Source organism: Natator depressus, chromosome 10, assembly GCF_965152275.1.
Source record: "Natator depressus isolate rNatDep1 chromosome 10, rNatDep2.hap1, whole genome shotgun sequence".
NCBI lineage: Eukaryota > Metazoa > Chordata > Testudines > Cheloniidae > Natator > Natator depressus.
Window position 1 is genome coordinate 47239631 of NC_134243.1, and position 26205 is coordinate 47265835.

At 49.6% G+C, this 26205-nt stretch overlaps 2 protein-coding genes across 2 annotated transcripts in view; one reads left to right on the forward strand and one right to left on the reverse strand.

Moving 5' to 3' along the window:
- Positions 1-423: 423 nt before the first annotated feature.
- The window catches only part of CIMAP1C (ciliary microtubule associated protein 1C), a 123365-nt gene continuing 97583 nt past the window's right edge, over positions 424-26205 (forward strand). The window contains exon 1 of the mRNA XM_074964735.1: positions 424-602. Within this exon, the coding sequence (XP_074820836.1) occupies positions 595-602 (8 nt within the window). The 5' untranslated portion in view covers positions 424-594. The remainder of the gene's footprint in view (positions 603-26205) is intronic.
- The window catches only part of CSPG4 (chondroitin sulfate proteoglycan 4), an 82110-nt gene continuing 64358 nt past the window's right edge, over positions 8454-26205 (reverse strand). The window contains exons 6-10 of the mRNA XM_074966035.1: positions 20601-20799; positions 19455-19589; positions 18041-18207; positions 13663-13846; positions 8454-12987 (exon numbers count right to left, since the gene is read on the reverse strand). Coding sequence (XP_074822136.1) covers positions 11033-12987; positions 13663-13846; positions 18041-18207; positions 19455-19589; positions 20601-20799 — 2640 coding nt within the window. The 3' untranslated portion in view covers positions 8454-11032. The remainder of the gene's footprint in view (positions 12988-13662; positions 13847-18040; positions 18208-19454; positions 19590-20600; positions 20800-26205) is intronic.

The window sequence follows — 26205 nt, forward strand, 5'->3', positions numbered from 1 at the left end:
TTGGGAGTATTGGGGGTAGGTGCTGGAAAAGGGACGGGAATCTGCAGGTTATTTTCATTTCAAGGAATAAAGGGGGCATCGAAATTGCTACACCAGTTCAAACCAGTGGCCCGTGTAGTCTGATATCTGCCCCAGCAATGACATTTCTTATTTGTGCAACGTGTAGCGCTTAAGGGCCTTAACCAAGATCAGGTCCTGTTGTGCTAGGTGCTGCACAAACACATAGTAATAGACAGTCTGTTCAGCTGAAGAGCTTATGATCTAAAAAGACCAGACAGACACAGGGATGGAGGGTAAAACAAAGGCATAGAGAGGGGAATTGACTTACCCAAGAGCTCAAGCAGGTCAGTGGCCGAGGTGGGAATAAAACTGACTCCCCCCAGTCTAGTGCTTTACCCCGCCCCTCTAAAGATCTGTGCAATGCTGCAGGGGGAATGTCAGAACCAACATTCTCCTGGCTCCTATGCTGTGCTCTAACTATTACACTGTGCTGCTTTGCTCCTACTCTGCGTGTTCAGGTTAGCCGGGGAACTGGACATCTGGTTTTAATGCGTTCAGCTCGATGGAGGTCGATTTTGTGCTACAGGGCAGTTCATGTTTGGGTGAGTTATTATTTCAGTGTAGTGGAAGCCCTCTTTACTTCACGCTGGGCTCAGGATCACAGATTCCTGTGGGTGGGCAATCTCTGACTATAATGGCTACTGTCTTTGGTTTGTTGATTATGAAAACGGAGATTAGGTTGAATCTCTGTTTTAGGTGAAAGACCTCAGCTTGGCCTGCAGGCATTTGGCTTCATGATGAACAGCAGAATGTCATCTGAATAAAGCAAAATTCTCTTCTCTTCTCCCTCTGTATTTGTGCCTTGTATCTGTGAGCTATCGCAGATCAGACGAGGCAGGGGGCTGATTGCTGAGGCAAAGCACAATGAGGATAGAAATCCAGAGCCTCATTTTTGTCTTTTATCCCCGTTGTTTTTTGCATTGGCAAGCAGCTCCTTGGCCAAGTGGTTATGCAATAACTCACGTATTCCAGGCATAGATGGAATTGTGTCCCATCTGCAAGATTCCTCTGGCAGCACGGTGCCCCCTTAACTCTGTGCTGGGGCTTTGCTTCTGTACTGACTGCAGGGAGGGCACCGCTACCACTTCCTGCAGCGCTCTTTTCTCTAGAGCGTTCTCATTCAAGCCCTGTCCAGCCCAAGCCTGCTTAGTTTGTTAACTCTGCTGAGCTCCCAAGGTGGGACAGCTGCAAGGTTCCTGTCCAAACCAAACTATATTGTGCAAGACCTTAGAAACCACCTTCGAAACCCAGGCAGTGAAGTAATAAATGAAGCGTTCACTGGTATTCCAACAGAGATGAGTCTGAACCCAAAATCCGAATCCCCTCCACCTCAAATCTGGCTCCTGTTTTTAAAACAGGTTGAGCTAAAATGGGACCTGATCCTTTGTGGGAGTTTGGGTCTGGGTCCAGACCTGAACTTCCATCTCGACATTTTAGGAAGATGCAGATCGGAATATTCATCAACCCTCTGGAAGTGCCTGGAGATGCTGCCTCGAACCATGGCATTTCTCTCCAGGAGGCTGCAAACTTTGTACTATCCAAAGCAAACAACCGGGAGCCCAACTGAGCTCTAATCTGGATTGTGGCACCAACTCACCATGCACTCAGGGCCGCATTAGATGGAAAAGATCTGGAAACGCATCCCTACCCCAGCAGGATCTCACTGAGACTCTGCCTTGGAGCTGAGCTGCCCAATGGAGAAAGAAGCTGGGACATGGAGCAGGAAATGGTTTGTGTACAGAGCTCTCCTCCACATCAGACTCAGTGCAGCCCTGCCTCCTTCTCAGTCCAGACAGGCAAATGCCAGTGCCAGTCCATGCTGCACCCACTGCTCCCCTGCCTTTGTTGCTCAGTTCTGAGAGAAGAACATGCAAGTTTCTCTTCTTCTTGCCTGAAATGCTGGGAATGTGGCCTCTGACTTCACTGGATCAGATTTTGATCCTCCCCTCCCCCCAACTCAGGAAGTGGAGTGGAAACAGTCCGCAAATGGATGGCTTGAGGAAATCCGTGTCCAAATGCTTCTCAGTCCTTGGGCTATGTTAGCTGAGTTGCTGGGATTAAACGAAACCCATGGTAACTGGGGCTGGTAGGCAGGCTTGTGAGGAAACCGATTCTAAGGAATTTAGGGGGGGAAAGATGACTTTGTGGCTACAGCACAGGGCTGGGAGTCAGGAGATCTGAGGCCCAATTCATCCACTGAAGACAGCTGGGTTACACAGGGGTAAATTTGGCCTGTTGGCTCTATTCTTATCTCCTCCATGGATTTACCCTGTGATGTTTGGCAGTTTCTTACTCGCCGTGCCTCAGTTTCCCCATCTGTGAAATGAGGATAATGATACTGTTGCATAGACAGCAGCCCCCTCCACAACTGCTTAGCCCTGGTCAGGACTCAGGGAGACGCTCTAGAGAGAAATTGGGCAGCACAAGGCTGCATTAGTCAGTCTGGGGAACAGAGAGAACAACAGGGTTCGTCTGTGTCCAGCAGCCTCAATAAATAATCCTCTTTATATCCATTACAACCAAGTCCTGTCTCTTCTCTACCTCGAGTGACCCTGTACACACCTCACATGGGGTTTTATGAGTCTTAAATCGTTATTGCTTGTAATGGGCTTTCAGATCTTCAGGTGGAAGGTGCCATAACTTAGCACAACTAATTCCTGCTGATTAGCCTGGAGGTCAAATCTAATGTGAGGAACTCAAGACATTTCCCATTTCTATTCTGAGTTCACCTGCGGCTTCCTCATGGGGTAGGAGTTTGCAAACCTCTATCCCAGAGGCTAGGAGCTAGGTAAAGGCCCAGAGCACTCCGAAAGCTGTGGGATCACACATGCATTGTTCCTACTAGATTCATGAAGACAGCAGGCTCTGCTGTAGTAGGTCTAGACTGCTGGGCACAGTATTATTATTAATTATTTATATTGTCGTAGTGCCTAGCAGCCCCAATCCTGGCCCAGAACCCGTTGCACTAGGTGCTGTACAAAAACAGAACAAAAAGGCAGCCCCTGCTTGTTCCAAAGAGTTTACAGTGTAAAGAATCTAGCTCAAGTGGTTCTCCTTGTCTCTTCAAATTTCAGACAGGCGACCACAGCTCGGGTATCTGGATACCAGCGCATGGCATCTGGGTGACATGAGGCAGATGACAAACATGCTATCGTTCAGTAGCTTTCTACATCTGCAGAGCTCAGAGGTTTGCGAAGGTGCTTCCCTTGCCCCCCCATATGCTTTTTCCTTAACAAAAACAAACACCCCCCCATCTTTTTCTTTTATATGCATGTGAAATGTGTGCTGGTGCAAAGGGAGTGCAAAGGAGGTCTAAAATGTTCCCAAATCACCGTGGTGATGCCACTTGGACTTAAGTGACTATGCAATGCGCTGTTCAATGGAGAATTGGGCCCCTGGTTTCTTAAACATCACCATTAATGCTGTTAATCTTTCAGAGGAAATCAGAAACACAGAAGCTCCCATCTGCTCTGGGTGGACATTAATGACCCCGTCATGCCTTTCTTATTGCTGATTTATTTCTTTGCCTTAGACAAGTCCTTTGGGCTCCCATTCAAAGATCAGAGCTCTGCAGGGAGTTGCTAAGTTTCTCAGTCAGGTTTTCTCCTCCCACCAGCTCACTGATTTGTGCAGTGTACTTTTTGCGGACTCCTTTTTGCCATCCCGGGTGCAGCGGCTGCATTTCCCTGGTGCTGTACGTAGGTAGATGGAGGGGATGAAGGTTGCTGTATGAATGCAAATTATTCTGAAGGTTATGGTCTGGATTAGGCATAGGGGGACCATATGTCCCGGTTTTATAGGGACAGTCCCGATATTTGGGGCTTTGGCTTATATAGGCACCAATTACCCCCCCACTCCCTGTTCTGATTTTTCACACTTGTTGTCTGGTCACCCTAATTAGGCAGCAATGGAACAACCCTGCTAAGTTCCAGCATGTGAAATACAAAGGTGTCCCTGTGTGGGACTGAATCCAGCAGGCCTAGTAGATCCACTTTTCTGCATGGCAGCCATGGAAGATTACAGCTCGCTGCTCCTTTAAGAGCCCCCCTCCTTGGCAGGAGTTCAGGGCCGAGCAGTGAGCTCCTCCCTTTGCGGCTTGATCCAGGGCGGGTGGGAAGCGCAGCCCCATTCTAGCCTGAGAATGCTGCCCTGCCGTTTCTATGGGGACAGATTCACAGTTAGCTTTGAAGTGGGCCTGAGCACTGAAGCTGGAGTTTCCCTGCCAGTTAAAGGTGCAGTCCCATCACTCCCTGGCTCTGCTGGCAGCCAAGGAATTTGGCTTGGCAAAAAGAAGTCCGCGCTAACCAGCTGCCTGGCTGAAAGCCCCTGGGGACTGGGAGGGCAGCCCTGAGCTTTAGAGCCTGGGATCTGAAAGAGGCCGGCCTAAGGAGCAGTGATAACGTCAGCCTTTTGCAGCTCTTCCTTCCTCCTCTGCTGCGCAGTGGCTCCTTCTGTCGAGGATTCGGAACCGGGGTCTTGGGGGCATCATTTCAAGGCTCCACTCCTCTAGATGCAGCTCCACCCCACGATTGCACTTCCAGCCATGTGTAACCTCCCCTCCAACTGTCCTGCTCTGCTGTGGGGTGGAAATTCCACCCCAAATCCGTGGGGAGCCTCCTGCAATGGATGTCCTGGGTGCCCTGTCCCTCTGATCCCAGTCACTGGGCCAGTGGAGAGTGTCCTATAAGAAGTGTGCATGGGAGATCCTGCACCCGAGTCCTTTCAGGATAACCTTCTCGGACATTTGTGCAGGACGCGTGGGTGGGTGTAAGTTATGCCAAATACAGACCGGTGGCGACCCACTCAGTGCAGTCTCCAGTGGCCAGCTGGCTGTGGACTGAGTGCTGCAAAGTGCAGGACACACTCACACACCGAATGAGGCCACCTGCTAATTTTTAAAGTCCACCTGCTTGGCCCAGAATTAAAACACGGAATGATCACAGTGCACGTGCTAGTGTTGCTACTCATCCCAAACAGGGCGGCATCAGGACAAGCCTGCAGGTAGAGTAGGGCATGTCAGAGCATCCAGATGTCTTGCCAGTGGAGATGTGGCAGGAGCTGAAGGAATTACCCTAGTGTTATTCAGGAGATGGTCAGCAGGTCCAGGGGAAGTGCTCTGTGAGAAGCAAGGGGTCCTCTAGCCATACCCCGCTGAGCTGTGATCCGATCAGTTCTGCCGAGCTAGGCGCAGCTTGGCTGGGTCAGCAGATGGAGGGCCCTGCTCCAAGGAAAGCCCATGTGCCACAGGGGAGGTGTGGATGACCGAACAGATGCTAATCTTCTCTCTGAACCAGTTCTGAACCAATGCTCCGACCTGCTGGCAGGGGGCTCTGGAGGTGCTGTCTTTCCAGTATGAAGTAGCACTGTGGCCTGCTCCTCCACGAGTGTGCCTGTAGAGATCCCAGGCAAGAGGAGGACATTAACCCTGGTGTTCTGTCTAAATCCCAACTTGGTTCCCTTTCTTCTTTTTCTTTAGTGTCTACAGAGGCCTGTTGGGCTGGGGCCCTGTTCTGCCAGGGGCCGTTTCCTCCTTTCTACCTCCCTGCAATCCCCAAGGCAATTCCAATGGCATACAGCGGTCATCCCTCCCTGCCCTCAGATAGGGTGTGGTGCCGTGTGCTATGGCGCACCCCGCAGGGAGACAGTGACCCCTACCCATATCGCTTACCAAGCTCACAGAAGGCATACGGGACTGTTGGGAAGGGTTTTGAGGCCCTTGGGTCAGTGGTGCCAAGGCTGGTTATTAAAGGTTTTGCAGCTAAGGGCCTGGTAGCATTCATCTCGAGAGGCTGATGCTAATGTTGTAACCCCAGGCTAGTGCAGGCGCGTGACAATAATGCAGCAGGTGTGTGGCAGTGCCAAGACAGGAGCGTATCTGGCCTCCATGCCTAGACTGGACGTGTAGGCAGGGTTAAAACATGGAGGAGGGCAAGGACCGGCAGACTGCGTCCCCCCCTTCACCACCTGTTTTCTGGAATAGTCCTGCTTCTTTCGAGTGCATTCGTATTCCACAGGGAGAACAAATACCTTTTATCTGACACCCAGCTTCCTGCTCAGGTTTTCCCTTTGTTTCAAAGGAACAAAAGCCACGCTGCCTCCCCAACCAGCTTGTCTTGCTCAGGTTCGGGTTGTGATCTACCCCTGGGACTGCCTGAGAAGGATGCCAGAAGTGGATGCCTATGGAGACTGCATTCCCCTCTCTCCCCAGCAGGAGGTAGTCTCTTCCAAATAGGATCCGCTGGTGGAGCTGTGTCTTGGAATGAAGGAGCGTGGAGACTAAATTCCCCTGTCCACCAGGAGGGGCCAGTCTTTGACACAAGGCAAGGGAGTGGACCCTGTGGTGAGCGCACATGGGTGAATGCCAGGGCTGGCTGAGACTGAGCTCCACTGATGGAGCAGGGTGAGGGTGTGTAATCTGGGACATTGAACTCCTCTGTCAGCAGAGGAAGGGGATGTCGAGCGTTGCGTGATCTCATCAGGGCTCTGTGTCACTTGATGCTCGGACCGTGCTGTTGTCCTTTTGCCCGTGGAGTGGCTAGGCAGAGACAGCTGTGGAGTGTCAGCCCTTGGGAATAAACACTCCATTCATTCCACAGCTGACCTGCAGGACCCCGTTTCCCAGAGTGCCCCCTCTCACAGAACACAGTCCCAACTGTTCCTTCCCCACACCACGCACCTCAACCTTTCTCACTCCGTCCCTTTGTAAGTAGCCTTAGAAATACAGAAGCCCCATTAGTTCCCTGCCACATGGGGTTATCTTTAATGGGCAGCTGCTTGGCTCCATCAAGGGGATGGGGATCTGTGATCCTTGCTCACATTCATGGATCTCAGCTGATGTCCCAGCTGGCAATGCCAGAGCACTGTGGAGGGGAAGCCCACACTGCCGGAATCCCAACTGGCAATGCTAGGGCCTGCTGGGAGGAAGCGCATGCTGCATGCTGTCATTTCTAGAGCGCTGCTCTGTGGGTGCTCACAATGCTGATGTCCTTGTGGGGGGCGAGACTGGTCTAGTCAGTGTTTTGTTGCGACATCACAGGGCCCGCTGAGTTTAGAATGACCGGAGTTCTGTGTGGGTAGGGACGTACATAGGCATGTGCCTGTGTGAGCACGCTGTGTAAGTGCTAAGCATTAGTATTGCACATGTGTCTACAGAATTCCCATGTGTGTTTCTTCAGGTTGTGTTATTGTTAACTTCTGTCCTAATGAAGCCAACCCCCGGAGAGAGGGCCACAGTTTGTGAGCTGTGTCTGATCACAGCTTGGGAACGGCGCTTCCCTCTCAGCAGGGTCCACTGGACTTCCTCCCTGATGTATGCCACCCAGATTGTCTCCTCGCCCCTGCTTTTTCTCTTGTCCTGGCCATGTGCTTAGTGTGGAGGAGTCCTGTCATGCAGGAGGTAGGACACCGGCTTAGCTCTCCTCCACAACACAACAGTAACTGGGCAACCGATCAGAGAAAGGGCAAGCAGTGAGACGAAAGGGATCGGGATCCCCCCAGCTCCTCTGTTGGGTTCTGAAGCTGTCTGGGCTTGTCTTCCCTGCAGGGTTAGTTATCCATGCTCGTGTCTGCTCTGGAGCTAGTCTCGCTCGAGGAAGAGCGGCCACACTGCACAACAACCCGGGAGCCGCCCAGCTCCGGATGTTTGACAGTAGCTGAGCACCTGGCCTCCCTATGTAAATGACACCTCTAAGGTGGGATAAGATCAGCCATGCTGGAAAAATACTGGAAGACTCACCCTGGTGAGAGACACTGTAGCAAGGGCATCGGCGTGCATGTGCTGCTAGGAGTGCAGATTTGGCCGTGCAGGGACATGCGCTGAGCTAAATTCTGCCCTCAGATTCACTGGCGTAAATCCAGAGTAACCCGAGTGAAGACAATGGCCTTGTACTGGATTTACATCGCACTGTAATTGGCAGCAGAATTTGGCCCGATATATGGTTGGGCTCAGGTTACAGTAGAGCTGATGTGTCCTGTGGCTCGATTTTTCCTTCGACAGGGAAGTCTCCAGATGACCATGTGCTTTAAAAATAATTTGTTTATTTCAATGATCATTACAAAATTGGTCACTTTATTATAAATTATCCAATCCACTGCTGTGAAGCAAAATGTATAGAAAGGAAAATATAAAACCAAACACTTTAAGATAGCTTTAAACACTGTTGCTGCTATTTGAACTATTCACATGTCTCGTCCCACCCAAAGGCTCCGTCTCTGACTCAGTGATTCCTTTGTTATTAGACAGGTGAGGTACCAAATTCCAATCTGGGGCTAATATGGGAGTAGGGGGAGAATTTGCATTGCTTTTATTATGTGAATGTGAGCAGGATGAGGAAGCCTTCTGACGCTAGCTGTGACATTGCTGGAATAGTAATACCTAGCTCTTTTCATCAGTAGATTTCAAAGCACTTTACAAAAGAGGTAAGCACCAATATTGTAATTTTTACAGATGGGGAAACTGAGGCACAGATTGGGGAAGTGAGTTGCCCAAGGTCACCCAGCAAGACAATGGCCAAGCCAGGTCTCCCGAGTCCCAGTCCAGTGCCCTCTTCGCTAGGCCATACTGCTTCCCTACAGCAGAAGGCCTTTGCAGGTCAGGGCTGATGTGTTTTGGCAGAACTGTGTGGGGTCCTGATAATGGACTAATGTGCTGATAAAAATCTAGATGGGGAAGTGTAGGCAGAGCTGTGTGGAGGTCTAGGAGTGTCTCCTATTGGGATGGGAGTGTATTGGCAGAGATGCACCTGGAGTCGGACTGGAATGGCAGGGTTGCTGCAGGACAGAAATGAGATGCATTGGCAAAACTGCACGCAGACCTGGCCAGAACTGGAACAACAAAGATATTTGTACGGGTAGAGCTGTGTGTGAGAAGCCTGCGCTACCCTGCTCCAGGCAGTGCTGTCAGTCTTACTTTCTTGAGTGCTAAGTTTTTAGTGTCATGCAGGGAGCTTGCATCGTTGCTGCAAATGAGGAGGAAGAGAACTTGAAATGAGTCTTTGCCTCCCTCTTCCTCCCGCTGGAATGAAACCTAGCCCTCAACTCCATTGCAGTTTGTTACAGCCCTTCATGTCCTATGGCACAAGAGCAGTCTCAGAGACAAGGTATTGGTTATTATAGAAACCCCGAGGCCAGATTTTCAGAAGGGTGCATGCTACACTGCGCATGCATTTCTAAGCATGCAAATACCAGTGTATGCATGCTCTGATTCGTCTCTGCACACGGGTAGCTGTGCACACAAAACAGGGTTTACACACACACACACACACACACTGGAGTTTAGGATCTCAAGAGTCCGACGTGCAATTTAGCACCCACAGTTCTAAAAATTCGGACCCCTACGTACACAGTAAACTTCAGCATCAGCAAAATAAACGTCTCATTTTTGCGTTGACACTAGATATAATAGAACATCACAGGGGACCCAGGACCAAACAGTCGTTTTGGAAGGAACAGTAAAAGTAAATTTAAATTAAGGCCAAGTTCTACTGTGAGTTAGAATGGTGTACATTGGCTTTAGTGGAGTTACACCAGTTTTACACCAATCTCAATGAGAGATGAGATTCTCAGCTGTAGCATTACAAAGGACTATTATTGGGTCAGAGCCTGAGCTCATAACTTAGTTTTTCCTCTGTCTTTACTCAGGTTAATTTCCACTGATGTCAATGGGAATTCTACCTGCGTAGAAACTGAGGAAGACCCAGGATTTGACCCATTCTTTCCAAATGTTGTTCTAGAACTAGCAGGGCTGAGAATAGGTCTGGAGGGCATCCCCCCTGGAGAATATCAGAATGTTTGTTTAGAACAATATGATCATATGATCCACCTGGAAAAGGCACTTTGTTGTGGGTACTTCTGCTGGAGTGTCCTTATAACAGATCTAATTCTTCTCTCATATGTATCTCCTTTGACTTCTGTGGGGTTACTCCTGATTTACACTGACATAAGGGAGAGCAGAATCAGGTCCGATATAGCACAGGACCAGATCCTCAGCTGGTGAAAATCAGTGGAGCTCTGCTGACTTACATCAGCTGAGGATTGGGCCCCATACGTTTGTTATCTGTTTCATAAAATATATTCCACACACCAACAGACGTCCCAGATAGTGGCATCCTGATAGACCCTAATCATTGCAAACATGCTCCAGTTTTGTAATCTGTGACATTCCTTCCACCTGTTGTGCAATACGGTAAATGACTGTTCAATCCATCTGATGCAACACATGACAAATATTCAAAGAAAAAGAGATTGCTTTTCCGAATGGGTGGGGACCGTTTAAATTCCTTTGGCTTCGGCAGTGGAGATTTTCTGACCCTACGGGCCAGTGCCTCAGCCCGCCTAGCCCTGGGGAATTTGGAGGGCTCTGTGTCCACCCTGACTGAGTGCAAATTGCTCTTAATCTTGCCTTGTGTGCCAGAGAAACACCCTGGCAGAGAGCTCACCTCCCACCAGCCTCACTGAAATGATTAAGTGCAGACACTCCTGTGCATGGGCTGAGCGAGATGGGCCAGCCAGGACCTACCTGTCCTATGATTTATTGGTATCTGTAACTCCTTCCCAGAGCAGATAAGCTATTGAGGTTGTCAAATATCTGCCTGGAAAGGATTCACTGGGGGCGCACTGTATTCCCACAACCTTTCCTTGTCCATTACACTGCACAGTTAATTCACCCACAGGATTTATCTGGCTTTCAGCCATCCTTTCCCTCCCCCCTCCCATCCCACTCAAACAACTGGGAGACCTGGGATGTCAGGATATTTATTCCCTTCAGGGAGATTCCCTGCTGTCATACCATTGAGACTCTGGAACCATCTGGGAGGCCCAGCATCCCCAGGAGTCCTCTTGTGTCAATGGGATTGCCTCCTGTTTGTCAGAGAGGAGGAGGAGGAGGAAGAGGCAGGATGACTTCATAACAATCCAGGAGGCCGAGGAGCTCTGCTTGGAGACAGTCTTGCCTTTTAGCCTCTCGGCCCAGCATTCAGACCCAGTACTGGTTATTTTTTAAGGCGGGGTTGGATGTCCTGCAGTACTGAAGTAGCTCGGGGTCCTGCTGCCCTCCCGGCCCTTTGCCCGTAGGCCCTGATCCTTTGGCCTCCAGAGCGTTCACAGTCGTTAAAGGAATGGCTTGGTTCGGGTCAGTCTTGCGGAAGGTTTCCTGGTCGACCACTGCCCCGTTCTTGGGTTTGGAAGTTGTCCCCTGGACGTTGTGCTTCCCAGTCTTGTTGCGTTTGTGGAGATAAAAGAGCAGGGGAAGGATTAATCCCAGGAGGAGGATGATCAGGCAGATTGGGATGATCACGCTGAACATGTTGGCTTCGATGAAGCCGAGGAATGTGCCCCCCTCCAAGGGAGAGGGGCTCGTGGTAGCTTCGCGGCCCCGCCAGGCTGTTGGAAGCGTGTCGTGCTGGCTGGTGTTGTGGCTCAGCTGGTCAGAGCCCTGGGGCTGGGTGGCCAGTGTTTGTGAGGAGGGGCTCACCTCTTGGGGCGTTCGCCTGTCACTCATCTCCGGGAGGTGGGGGGCTCTGAGCAACGGGGTTCTGTATGGCGTGGAGGAGTTGTATGGCTCTGTGGTATACCCCAGAAATTCCAGGGCGGGTGGCACCCCATCAGCTGCCAGCTTGAACAGAAAGCTGTCATTCAACAAGCGGTGGCCAGCATCTTCCATTTCCAGCACTTCCAGCCCAACCAGCCCCTGCTCGAGGTCGTGCTGAGTGAAGGTATCAATGGGTGCATGCTGACTCTCTTTGTCTCCTGAGACTTTCACAAAATGGCTGCCCTTCGGGGCTCTGAGGATTGTAAAAGCTGGGATGCTCTTTGTCTTGTTGGCCAGCTCACTGGCATCAAGGACACTGGTGTCCAGAAGGGCGGTGGTTCCCCTCGGCCACTGAATCCCCTGCCGTGTCCTGACCAAGGCCTTGACTGTCACATTCACTCCCCCTGATGTGTTTGCTCCTTTGGACGTTGAGAGGAACTGGAATTCGTCCCTGGTGGAGGTGAAATCTGTGAAAGTAAAAGTCACTTCACCATTGTCCACTTGCTTCTGGGAAAAGCTTCTTGCTGGGCTTTGATTGACCCTCAACTGGCCAAATTTTGGATCCCTGGTGATTGTGTAATGTACCTCTTGTTCCCCTGGGTGTGATGCTCCCAGGAGGTGCTCTCGAGACAGCGATGCAATGTTTAGGCCCTGGGGAATCTCCAGGGGTATCTGGCTCATCACTGTGGTCACTTCAGGCAGAACCTCAATCTCCAGAGAAGTGAAGATGGGTGGATTATGCCCATCGGAGATGCTGAACTCTAAGGACCCAGGAGAACCACTCCCATTGGTGATGAACATTAGGTGCCCGGCATTGATATCTGCTTGGGTAAACTGGCCGATAGGCACCTGTTTGTTGTGTGTGTTGGCCAGGAAGCCATTGGATGGCCCCTTGAGGATTCTGTATTCAACCTCTTCAGGGGAACTGTCAGGATCTACTACATCCAAGTGATCCTGGGAGAGCACCGCCAAGGAGCCTTGGAGAACCTGCAGAGCACGGCCTTGCTTTGCGAGGCGAGGTGGTTTCTCTTTGATCTCGCTCACTGTTATGTTGAATGCTTCAGAAATGACCAAGCCCCCTCCTTCCTGTGGAGGCCAAGTAGACTCCATAGCCCGAGGCTGTAGCGAAGCCTGAAATCTGAAATGATCTTCCTGGGTCCCAGACCCATGGTGAACATATTCCAGGTTACCCACGACCACATCGGACTGCAGGAAGTAGGGATGCTCTTTGCTGATGGGTGCGTCCGCAACAGAAAGGTGCCCATGGATGGGCAGCTCCGTAACTAGGAACACTACGTCATAGGATGCCCGCTTGGACTCTGGAACTTTGGTCAACAGGTTGGAAGCATCCAGCACTGAGGTGTCAATTTGCGCTCTTTGAGCTTCCAGGATCCTGAGGCCTGGAAGAAGAGAGAACACAGTCCTGTGATTGTCTTGACGACAACAGCACTCAGTCAGGAGGAACCAGAAAGGGTGAAGTGATGCAGAGGGGAGTAAGGGCTGGGACAGAGAGACGGTGGAGCTAAAACAGAGCATGCTATGGAGGAGAGCTCAAGGAAGAGAGGTACAAAGGAAAGCTGGAGGCAGGGGAAGGAGAACAAATGCAGTGTATCACAATGGTTCTGCAGGAGGAAAGGAAAGGAATCGAGGAAGGTTGAGAGCTACAGAAGGAAGAGGGAAGCCACAGGAAGGGAAGGGCTGAGAGAAGAGAAGTATGAGAGTCCTTGCTGCAGAGGGGCCGCGATTCAGGAAAGCATTCAAGTACTTGTTCAGCTCCCATTATGCTGAGGTGCTGTCCGGCATGGGGTTGCCTTCCTGAACTGAGATTTCAGTGTGGAGATTCTGAATGGCTGTTCCTAAGACTCCTCGGTAATACAGAGAGCGAGAGAGAGAGAGAGAGAGAGAGAGAGAGCGAGAGAGAGAGAGAGAGAAGCTAGCAAAGTTCAGTACAGCTCTTGTGTCCCTTGCTTCCTGGATTACATTGTCTGCACCCTCCTCCCCTTGGCCACAGCCTCCCTGGTCTGTTCATGGGAGCCAGCGCAGCTTTGTTCCCAACAGCCCCATGGCTCTCTTACCTTGGTTTCTCCACAGCTTCGTTGAGGGTTGGGGACAGCTTGCCTCAAACGAGACCAGCACTCTGAGGATGTATGAATCGGTTACTGTGGGCGGGGAGGCGACTCGGAAGTGAAAAGCATCCTGGGTAAGCCAGAATGGGTGCTGAGGCATGTCATGCTGGTAAAAAATTATTCCACTATCCACCTGGTTTGAAACAAAAAGCAAACGAGCAAAGAACTTTTTAATCGTAGCAAAATAAAACAAGAAATAATACCCAATACCATTTAGGGACAGGATCCTGCAGCCAGCCAGCATTCAGAACTGCCACTGAATTCAGCAAGAGATCTGCCCATCTGTTTGTTTATAGATCTCCTATCATTGCGGTATCATTATCAGTTTTGTACAGGTGGGGAAACTGAGGCACAGCGACTGCTTGGGTCGTATGGTGAGTTGATGGGAGAGTAGGGAGTAGGAGCCAGAATTCCTGATGCCTAGCTCTCTGCTCTAACCACTGGGTCATGCTGCCTCCCAGTGCCCCTCTTGGTGTTCAACACAGAAGAATGGGAGAATCAAGCCCTCTGTTATGCTGAAAGGTGCTAGTGGCTGCCACTGGGTGGGGGGGGGGGTTCAGATCCTAAAGCCAATGGGATGCCAAGCACCCTCTTTGGGGTGTAACAGAGGGAGCAATAAAAGCTTTTTTATTTAATAAAAGCAGCTACAGATGATGGTGCAGAGGACAACTGTCCAAGGCACTGGCCTCATGGCAGGTCAGAGCTAAGCTTTGGGCACTGAGGGCTTTCCCTGGTGCAAGTTCAGGAGTTAAGCTATTGGTTGCAAGCAGTGTGTGCTGGAGGCAGAAAGCCAGGAAAATGAGATGTGTGTGTGACCCGCAGAGGAACAGGGCTTCTTGGGCACAGAGCTTGCTGGAAGAGCAGACGTGGGGATTTCTGAGCCAGGAAACTGCCTGCTCTTTGTTTCTTTATGCTCACGGGAAAAGGTTGGTGTGCACATAGTAAATACACAAGTTTACATCTAGAATATAACTGACTTGTACTGTTGATTTCTTGTCCTAATGGAAACAACACTGCAAGACCCCGAATTTTGGCTACCCGTTCAGGCCACAGGTGCAACACTTCAGTTTCTGTAATGGGCACAAGCAGTGCTGAAGGGGCCCTCAGTCTGCATTGGGCTGAGAATGGAGGGATGTGGGCAGGAGCAGAGCAGAAGGGCAAAGGAGTGGAGCCAACACTGAGATAGGAGTAGCTTAAAACAATGATTAGTAGTGGCTCTGAGCATTGGTCTAGTGGGTATTAGGAGACTCTAGGTTCTATTCCTGACTCTGCCACAGACATGCTGGGTGATCTTGGGCATGTCACCTCCCCTCTCGCTGTTTGTCTGTCTTGTTTATTTAGATTGTAAGTGCTTTAGGGCTAGGAGCGTCTCTCACAATGTCTGTACAGTGCCTAACTTCATGGGACTGGGATCTCAGGTGGTATGTATAATAATGATGTTGTCAGGAGATGCTGAAAGACAAGACTGATTCTTCTCCCAGCCCCTTACTTGGTGGGCTGAGAATGACTACTATGGAGGGATATGGGAAGCACAGAACTGGAGAGATCTTCATTCTGAAGTGGGCTGAGAATAGCTCATGTGGGAAGATATGGGAAACCCATTCATAGCTTTACTAGCAAAAGAAACGGTGACTTGAAAGCTGTAGCTGTTTAAAGCAGGGCTAAATTAGTGTGAGAAGCCTCCCTTAAATGCAATTCTCCAGAACTCAGCAGGCAGAATTGCACATGCAAAAAAATATGCCTAGTTTGTATGTGCAGTCACCTGGATTTTTTGCCTAAATCAGCTAATTGTGGGTACAAATGGTCAATTACACAATCCTGATTTGCATGTGCAGCCACGATCAATGTGTGCACAATTTAGATGTGCAGTTGTACTTGTGTGTGTGTCTGGCTACTTGTGCTTGATTTGGATGGCAGGCCCTTGCTGGTTTGCACTGTAAAAATCATTAACCCTCTGCCCTCTCTTTAATCTAGATGTTTCCACGTCTGCATCTCCCTCACTCTGTTGAAGGCAGTAGATTTCTGGAGGGGGAGAGACCCCTAATTTGAAACCCCAACAGAGGTGACCCAGTTTGAACATCCGCCTATTCACATGTTGCTGGGGACACTGGGGCCATCGTCTGCCACAGCCTTTCTGGAGTGTGATGTCAAGGGAGCCGTGGCAACTGCATGCGTTGCTGTGGTAACCCGGTGAATATTTCATTGGCTGGTGATGGCAGAAGAGTTCAGAGTCTATCTGATGGGATAGTGTTTACAGCCCTGCTGCTTGCTGGGACTATCCAACGGGGTGGGGATTGAAAAGAGGATGAGAAACGAAAAACAAAATGTGGTTTGAGTTCTGTGCTGGGGATCTCGGGGGATCTTCTGTGCTGAATCAGAGCAGCGCTGGGTGAGAGGAGCAGCATTCTCCTGCGTATTTGCTCTTTCTTCTGTTCTGACAGATGTGGTTGGGTGCTGAGCCCTCAGAGAACAGAACAGAATAGTAGTAGTACTCTGTGCTTGTATAGCACGTTTCATCCAAGAATCTCAAAGCACATTACAAGGTGGGTGACTATCACTGTCCCAATATTACCAAAGGGCACAGAGGGGTGAAGTGAACTGCTGAACAACTCAGTGGCATTGCTGAGAACAGATCCCAACTTCTTGCTTTAATCACTAGACCATGCTGTCTCAGTGGGCAAACTGAAATCAAATCATGCCTACCAAAGTTTAGAAGCTACCCAGGAATGCTGCAACCTTCATGGAAAGTTCCTAGAGAGAACAATCAGGCCACAATTCAATAGAATGTCCAGGCCAGCCTTTTGAATTTGTGTAGCCGGAGTAAAATTCTCTCTTACGTTCAAAAGGGTGTGAGAGTCATTTGTGTAGAATCCTATTAGTGCATTTACTGTAGCATTTTGTAAGACTTTTCCGTAAGAGAGGGGTGTGTGTTGAGTTAGAATGGTGGTGGTAGAAAAAGAGAGAGAAAAGAAGGAAAAGAAAGGCGGAAGGAGAAAGACGAGAGAGGAGGTGAAAGAGATCAACAACCTGCAAACTGCAATGTAATATATAATCTGAGAAATGTACTGGGTCCCATCTGTCCCTCCATGGAAGGAAAGGCAGCAGGTGAATGTGCTCAGTCTAAGCATGCCTGATCTTACAGCCTGCTCTGCAAAATAATGTAGTAGCAAACCGGGGAATGCTGCTGCCAGGAGGAGTGGGAAGAGCTGAATTCTGAATTGGTTGCTTGCTATTAAAGGCAGGGCTCCAGAGTTCCAAGATTCCCATGGCAGACCTGAGGGGGTTTCAGGCCCCAGGTTACAGTGGAAGCTGCCAGGACCAAGATTTGTGCTGAAATGGGTGGAGTGTGGCACCCGGTGGAGAGAGACAATGACGTCTTTTTTTGGTTTGGGATTTGGGAGGAAGGCCTCACTTTTGGCCAAGGAAGGGCTAGCTGCTCAGCTGATACTGTTCCGTTGACTTTGATGGTGCTGTGCTGCTCTACCGCTGCCATGGATCGGACCCTCATGTTTCATCCAGGAATGAGCAGTGAATTCAGAGCTGGTGCAACATGCCAGTTTGACAAGGCTGGAGGCACATGTCCTCTGACTACTTCCAAACACAGAGGCAGGCTTCCAGAACAGAGCCTGATAATCCCCCTTAACGCCAGATTTTAGGACCTTCTGTAGGGCTGAAAAAGCCAGTTGTCTCAATGGCCTCTTCTCTGAGGCCACCAGCAAAGACATTGGTTGTGCTGATACTTCTCCCATGCACTGGGAACTGGTCTGAGAGACCACTGACTCACGTCGCAGAGACCACCAAACACCACAGGGCACATGCAACAGTGTTTGGTCATGATCAGCTCTGGCTGGATTTGCCCTGGTGACAAGGAGGTAAATGGCTCTGCTGCCTTGAGCCATCCGGTCTCCTTGCATATATTTCAGCTGTGACTAAAGAAGACTGCATTGTGCTGTAGAATCCAGTTGTGTTAGTCAGGCTGGGAGCTAGAGGGTTTGCGAGAACTATAGGGTTTGTGCAGGTGCAGCACAGTGGCATAGCTAGGAAGGGAAATTTGTGTGGGCTGCAATTTATGCTGGACAGGCAGTGAGCAAGGTCTGCCATCGGAACAGATAATTGATATTGCTCATGAAGAACTTTACTTACACTTGGCATTCAGCCATGCTCAGATTTGGGCCGGCCTGGCTGCTAATAGGGTGGACCACACCCCACCCCGGCCCACATGTGGCAACGCCTCTGGTGCAGCAGCCTCAATAATGAATCAAGGCACCTAAATCTTGTCTCTTCTCTAACCCGAGGGACATGACAATGGGGCGGCAGGAGTACTTACCTCAGCCTGGGTGAAGTTCTCTAGTGGCCCACTGGCACTGCCCAGATGGTAATTCACCAGCCTGCCCAGTTGTGGGTGCTCCTCTATGCTGTAAAATAAGGGGCGGGAATCTGCTTTGCTGTTGGTTACTGCTTTCAAATTCTGGCTTGTGATTGGCTGAAGGGTCCCTTTAAAACAAATAGTATACAGTGCATTTATTCACAGCACCAATCAGTGCTCCCGCCCTCCCCCCTTTATAGAAGGATGTATCTTACAGGCTAAGATGTCTCTAACTGCATGGGTACCTGGCATAATCACACAGATCAGAGTGCATTAGCTCCTTTACCATCTCTTTCATTCATATCCTTACACCCATAAATTCAAGTCCCATCCCAGAATTTGGACTAATCCCCTGGACAGAAAAGGGGCAGGTAGGGCATTGATACACATCCGTTGGATATCATCAGATACTTGTCCCTGCATCAGTGACGTCAGTGGGAGTTTTCAAATGGATTTCAGTGCTAGACATAAATATTTATACACACAAATATATTTTAAGCTAACCAACCACAACCTTTAAGGGCCAGCTTTACTGCCCATTTAAGTGCACACAAAATGTCTGCGTGATTTGCCTCCACACCTGCCATGATTCCAAGCATGGATCGGGTATTTACATGAGCAAATGATCATAAATGCCCCATCTGCACAAAGAATGATCCTGATTTGTGCAGGCCGTGCAATCTGGGGAACTGCGTGCAAATGGGCAGCTTGGGCTATACTGCTGCCTGTGCATTTTTCTGAAAATCTGAGTCCTTACATCTCAGGGGGCAACAGAAATTCCTCTTACCATGTCCCCCTCTCTCTGTGCTGCTAGGCTGGAAAGTGTCACTTGAGTGTTAGGTAAATGCCACAGTAGGAGGTGAAATGCCATCTGTGCTCTCAGGAAGGGAGCGGAGTCACAAATCAGGCCAAGGGCTCTTTCTTGTGCCAGATCACGCACCTCATCGCCTCCCACTGCAGCATGCCTAATTGTCTGCATGGAAGAACAGCCGTGCACTGGATATCCTCTGGGGGAGGGCTGCTGGCAGTACCGACATAGTAGAAGCCAGTCAGGACAAAGGCCCAACACTTAGCTTTCAAAGCATCTACCTTTTCCTGCATTGTCTTTCATTCTGCCTCCATCACCACCCATAAGCTGTTACCATCAGCCCTCCCTCCTTTCAGCCTGACACACCTTACTCCCACTCATGTTTCTTTTAACACAGTCTTCCACTGATTTTTCTTCTCTCCTTCTATAAACCAACCTAGCCCAATAGCCACTGGAGCTGTTGGATGCTGCTAATTCGATGACTTCTCAAGGCTCTTGCTGACCCAGCTCCCCTCCTTTCAGCAGCCCCAGCTGGAGTCACCCCTCTTTCCTCTGTGGGCGACTCACCTGGACACACAGTGAGATCCTGTTTGTTTTCCAAGGTGATGACCAACTTCTTCTGGGCGCTCACAGTGAAGAAATGCCTGGGGGAGATGTTCTCGCCATCAGATAGATTGAAGGAGAAGCCACCATCAAGGGGTCCTGCAGAAAGCACGTCAGTGGGACAGGAATCAGTCAGCAGGATCCAGGGGCATGACAGTGACAACCCTTAACCCACAGGAGGAGGGCAGAGGGTGAGAGACACTGGTGGAGCAGCGTAGCAAAGCTTGTGAAGGAATGAACATGGAGACTAAATTCCTCACTAGCCAATGTTGGGGTGCACTAGTGACTTGGGAAGCCTTGTTCAGGGGCTGAATGATCAGGAAAACTGAATTCCCCCAGCTCAGCACTGGGCTGTGGTCCACTGGTGACTTGTGTGTTTGTGTATTGGGTGTGCACGCGTGTGTGTGGGAAACTAGCCCAGCTCAGGAATGAGTAAGCATGGAAGCTGAATTTCCTTGGCTCACACCAGGTCAGGGCTGGGCTCTATTGTAGAGTCCCCTTGTGTCACTACGCTGTCCATGATTGCCAAATTATGGTCCATGGTGCCCTTCCTGGTGGTCATCAGAATAAAACAAGAGGACAGCCAAGAAGTGGGGGGTTCGGGGATCATGTGGGGAGGTGGCTGCCCCAGCGGCCTATCTTATGAAGTGACAGGAAGACTGAGCCCTTGCCGTAGGTGCCAGGCTGTCGGACACAGTGCCCGAGCTCAGTACATCACAACACAGGTTAATTGTGTGGGAGGGCCAGGCGTTGGGTGAGTTACACATCAGGGGAAAGCCAACTTCAAGTTGAACGAACTTGCAGGGCTGTTGTAAATCTGGAGTAATGGCATTGAAGCTGAGGAGGTTACTCTGCGTTTATACTGGAGCTAGTGAGAGCAGGATTTCCCTGGGAGATGGCAGTCTCCTCTTGTCCAGGACAGGGGGTTCTTTACAGCTGTGGGCTGTACCCTAGTGTTTCTGGGCTGGGCAGTGCCATGTTGGGGTATTTGACTGGCCACAGTTAGTTTTCCTTAACACACAGCTCTCCCCGCATTGATCCACAACAGGCCCCCCAGCACCTTGGCCTCCAGGCCCGGGAATGTCCTGCTTACACCTGTCCATTACCTACCTTCATGCACAAACTGAACAAGCCCACTATTTATCTGAGCCTGAGTGAACTGCAGGATCCCGTTGCTAGGAGACGACCTCAGCACAACCTTCCCATTGGCCGGGGGCCTGATGGAATAAACCACTTCCTCCGGAGGGGTGTCCTCATCCTCACTTCTCAGGATATCGGGAGTGATCTCTGTGGTGGTACCTTCCTGCATCTGGGGGAAAATGCTGAGCAATCAGCCAAGCGTGAACTTGACATAGTTTCCCAAAGGGGTGGAGAGATTCCACCAGTGCCTTCGGAGAGCTAATTTCATAGCCAGCTGGGGGCCCAAACCAAATCTCCTCCCATCCCCCCTGCCACAGCCTCACTGACAGCAGCTGGACTACTTACATGAGTGTACACAGAGAGGGGGGATATGCAGATAATCTGGTGGTGGTTTCACAGGCACCATGCCACTCTGTGACTGGACCCCAGCTGTTTGGAACTGATGTTTCATGGCACAAGCTGGGAAGCCAGGTGCTCACAGACATAAAGCCAATTGTATTACCAGGGCAGCATCGTTTCTTGGTTAGAACAGGAGAGTGGAGGGCAGGAATCTGGGGTTCTATTGCCGACTCTGCCACTAACTCTCCATACTTCCTTGGTCAAATCACATCACCTCTCTGAGCCTCAGTTTCCCCTTCTGTGAAGTGGGGCTAATGACACTGACTCACCTCACTGGGTGCATGTGTGGCTTAATGAATCTCCATAGAGGGGTTGGAGGCTGGTGAGTGAGAATTCATTCTCTCCACCAACGTCCTCTGGCCCACACTTTTAATAGGCTTTGTGTCTTGGGATCTCACGCAGACTTCACCACGGCACTTTCAACTGGGTCACTGGTTTTGAGCTCTCTCCACATAACCCCACTCGGCCAGTTCTTCTTTCCATATTATTGTCTCATTTAGTTTGTGCTACAGTCTCTAACTGAAAAGCTTCCAATCCTACCATTCTTATCTAATGAAGCCTTAAACTGCGCCAGCAAACCCTTGTGGAATGAAAAGTATGTAAACTAGCTATGCATCATGTAAAGCCATGGCGGCAAGTTGTAACTGTCTGGGAGCAACCTTCCTCAGGGTGATGAGCTATTACTATTATTCAGATTACACTAGCATCCAGAAGCCTCATCTAAGATGAGGGACCTGTTGTGTTAGGTGCTGTGCAGACAGTCTCTGCCCCAAAGAGCTTTCACTCTACATAGACAAGACAGACAAAGTGTGTGTGGGGGGAAGCAACTTGCCTCAGGTCACACTGCAGGAGGGGAATGAGCAACAGATCATGCAAAGTGTAAGGAATTTGCAAAGCATTTGGAATGTCTTCCCTGTTAGATTGATAACTGCTAGGTGTGGCCATTGGTCCCTGGACTCCCATGGGGAGGAGATCCTGCTGGGGCAAAGTTACACCGGGGGATGGATTTGGCTGGGAGACTTTCTATTGCCTTAAATAACTGGTACATTAGATTTTAGAGCCAGATATTTATTGTCTGCGATGAGCCAAATTCTTTTGGTCTTTAATGGGGCCAAATTCCCATAAAAATCAATGGGAGCTTGGCTCCCTGGAAGACTGTGGGATTTGGGCCAATGCCACTTTAGAAACGATCCAGAACCAAACCCCAGAGACCAAGCTGGAGGTTCTGATTTTGGGTATTGTTGCTCAGCCCCTGTCTCTACAAAAGAGTTGGAAAAGGAGGCCAGGCAGAAAGCGTGGAATTGTTTTCAGCCTGATGATGTGCGGGCTCTGTCATGCTGGGCTGGGCAGGGCTCCTCACAGCAGGAAGTCAGGCCTAGACCCTCTTTGGCCTTTGAGCTGCTCCGTGTGTTAGAACAGGGCACACCCAATCTGTACACACTGCAGCCTCAGCTGGAATGTTTGCTCCCAGGAGACACTACAATAAAATCACCCTTTCAGCTCTGGGTTCCAGGCACTCGATCTGGACTCAGGCAGTTCATGCGCTCACCAAACCCTTCAGTTGAAAGCTTTCCATTGTCTGATTGGGTGTAGCTGGTTCTCTTCCTGGGGAGGGATAGCTCAGTGGTTTGAGCTCTGGCTGGCTAACCGCAGGGTTGTGCGTTCAATCCTTGAGGGGCCATTTAGGGATCTGGGGCAAATATTGGGGATTGGTCCTGCTTTGAGCAGAGGGTTGGATTAGATGATCTCCTGAGGTACCTTCCAACCCTGATATTCTATGATTCCTATTGCAGTGACAGGATGTTGCTATGGAGAAAGTTTTAAATAAAGAACATTCTTGGAACCCTCCAATTCTGCACTGGTGTCTTAGGCACACAACTTCCCTTCTTCCAGGGGACAGGTGGACAAGCTAGTCCAAGAGGATAAAAGCAAGCTCCTGAGTACCTGTGGTCGTTTGGCAAGGGAGCAAGTACCCCTTGTGTTCTACTGACTTACTTGATTCTCCATTCCCTGCCCTAAAATCTTATGCAGTGGGGGCTGTAGGCTGCATGACACCCCAGAGGTGGCTATATTTTATGGATGAAGGGATGCCTGTGATGGCATATATCTGTTGAGAAGCTGCAGCATCTATTAAATGTGCTATATCTCCCTGCAGCTTGCATGGTGGAGATAAGGCCCAGATCTTCAACGGTATTTTGATGCCTAAGTCCCCTAGGCATGGCAAAACTTTGAGAATCTGGGCCTGAGGGCCCAATCCTGAAAACTCTCCAAGGGAGTTCTGGATTAGGCCCTAAATGATGGCAGTTACTAATAACTGTACTGTAAAATTGTGGTCACAAAGGGCTTGATCCAGCTCCCCTGGATGGTTATTATTTGAGGGCATCTCCTAAGCACAGGTACACTATATGACATGAGTGGCTCGGTCCTGCAAGCCCTCCACCATGAAGCAACCAGTGAAGTCAATGGCAGTTCTAACAAATTTATTTGAGCATAAGCTTTCATGAGCTACAGCTCACTTCACGAAAGCTTATGCTCAAATAAAGTTGTTAGTCTCTAGGTGCCACAAGTCCTCCTTTTCTTTTTGTGAATACAGACTAACACGGCTGCTACTCTGAAACAATGGCAGTTCTGTGAGGACTCCCATGGCTAGTCCCATAGTTCTGGAGTCTGGGGTGGAAGATGCTCTCTAAATACAAGCCAGGATTGAGGGGAAACATGCCTGTTTCAGAGTGTCCCCTTTAGAGTCAAAGCCATCCCAGTGGAAGCTGCTGTTTAATTTGTGTCTGGGATCTAACAGCCCCTGAGGGTGACAATAAATAGCTGAGGGCTCTGCACACATCTGTGTTGCATTCAAGAACTTTTGCATTCCGTCTGCCAGGTACCTGTGGCCTAATGAGGAAATAAGGTCTTTTGGAGGATTTTTAATGGCAGGTAAATTTTATAGTGGGTTCAGCACCATCCTGAATTCACACCGGCTGGAGCTAAAATGTGCGGTTCTGAGCATGTGCAGCAGTGGCACATTTCCTAAACCAATAACTCGTTGTAATTTATTTCTGCCCCATTGAAAAGCATTATTCCCCATTGCAGACTAATGGAAAGAACTGCAGCTCAGTTAGACAATGCTTCCTGAACAGCAGGAACGACTAATGGAATGTCTTGGGCCTTTACTTTTCGGGGTTTGTTACAGAAAGCCTGCTCTGCAGTCACTGAAGTGCTTAATTATATTCCACATCCCCTCTGAATTATTAAAGCTTTGCACTTGGTTTCTATTCTTACTTACTCGTCTTATTATATCCGGTCAGACTTCGTGTCGCCTGTGTTCTCTGTGAGCACCCAGTGTAGTTTAGAGACTAGCTCCAGGAATGCTTTAGCCAGACTTGGACTCACTAATGGGAAGGTGTTGCTGTTATGAAGGGTCAGCCCATGTACTGATTCCTTTCTGTGATTTATCCATGAAAATGCTTCTTTTAAAGGGGCTGAGCATCTGAATAAACTCCAAATGATCTTTTTGTGTTTGCCTTGTGGCTGGTCAGTTTCACTTGTGTTTCTAGTTAGTTTCGCTTTCAGGCCACAAGGGCTGCAAGGTTACAACCACAAGGTGGCTTAAACACCAGGGAGCCAAACAGTGCCTGCGGATGAGCTGAATTCAGAGCAGACAATGAAGCGGAATGGCTTTGTGTATCCCCTGTGCCGGGGGCTGCTTTGGCCTCTGGAAGAGGTTAGAGCAGTCTGAGGGCTGCCTTGACTTTCATAAGAACAACAGAATGGCCATACTGGGTCAGACCAATGGTCTATCTAGCCCAGTACCCTGTCTTCTGACAGTGGCCAGTGCCAAGTGCTTCAGAGGGAATGAACAGAACAGGCTATTTATCAAGAGTCCATCCCCTGTTGTCCAGTCCCAGCTTCTGGCAGTCAGAGGTTTAGCCAGAGCATGGGGTTGCATCCCTGACCATCCTGACTAATAGCCATTGATGGACCGATACTCCAGGAATTCTTTTTTGAACCCAGTTATACGTTTGGCTGCACCCTTCGCAACATCCCCTGGCAATGAGTTCCACAGGTTGACTAGGCATTGTGTGAAGAAATACTTCCTTTTGTTTGTTTTAAACCTGCTGCCTTGGGCCTTTACTCTTCGGGGTTTGTTACGGGAGGGGGGGGGACCTTTTGTAGTGATAATCAAGATGGCCCATTTCCAGCAGTTGACAAGAATGTGTGAGGAACAGTGGGGCGGGGGGGGGGGGAATAAACAAGGGGAAATAGTTTTACTTTGTGTAATGACACATCTACTCCTTTAGTCAAGCCTAAGTTAATTGTATCCAGTTTGCAAATTAATTTCAATTCAGCAGTCTCTCATTGGAGTCTGTTTCTGAAGTTTTTCTGTTGAAGAATTGCCACTTTTAGGTCTGTAATCGAGTGACCAAAGAGATTGAAGTGTTCTCCGACTGGTTTTTGAATGTTATAATTCTTGACGTCTGATTTATGTCCATTTATTCTTTTACGTGGAGACTGTCCAGTTTGGCCAATGTACATGGCAGAGGGGCATTGCTGGCACATGATGGCATATATCACATTGGTAGATGTGCAGGTGAACGAGCCTCTGATAGTGTGGCTGATGTGATTAGGCCCTATGATGGTGTCCCCTGAATAGATATGTGGACACAGTTAGCAACGGGCTTTGTTGCAAGGATAGGTTCCTGGGTTAGTGTTTTTGTTGTGTGGTGTTTGGTTGCTGGTGAGTATTTGCTTCAGGTTGGGGGGCTGTCTGTAAGCAAGGACTGGCCTGTCTCCCAAGATCTGTGAGAGTGATGGGTCATCCTTCAGGATAGGCTGTAGATTCTTGATGATGCGTTGGAGAGGTTTTAGTTGGGGGCTGAAGGTGACGGCTAGTGGCGTTCTGTTATTTTCTTTGTTGGGCCTGTCCTGTAGTAGGTAACTTCTGGGTACTCTTCTGGCTCTGTCAATCTGTTTCTTCACTTCAGCAGGTGGGTTCTTACAACTACAATACCCACCTGCTGAAGTGAAGAAACAGATTGACAGAGCCAGAAGAGTACCCCCTCCTCCCCCACTCTCCTGCTGGTAATAGCTCACCTTTCCTGATCACTCTTGTTACAGTCTGTATGGTAACACCCATTGTTTCATGTTCTCTGTGCATGTAAAATCTCCCCACTGTATTTTC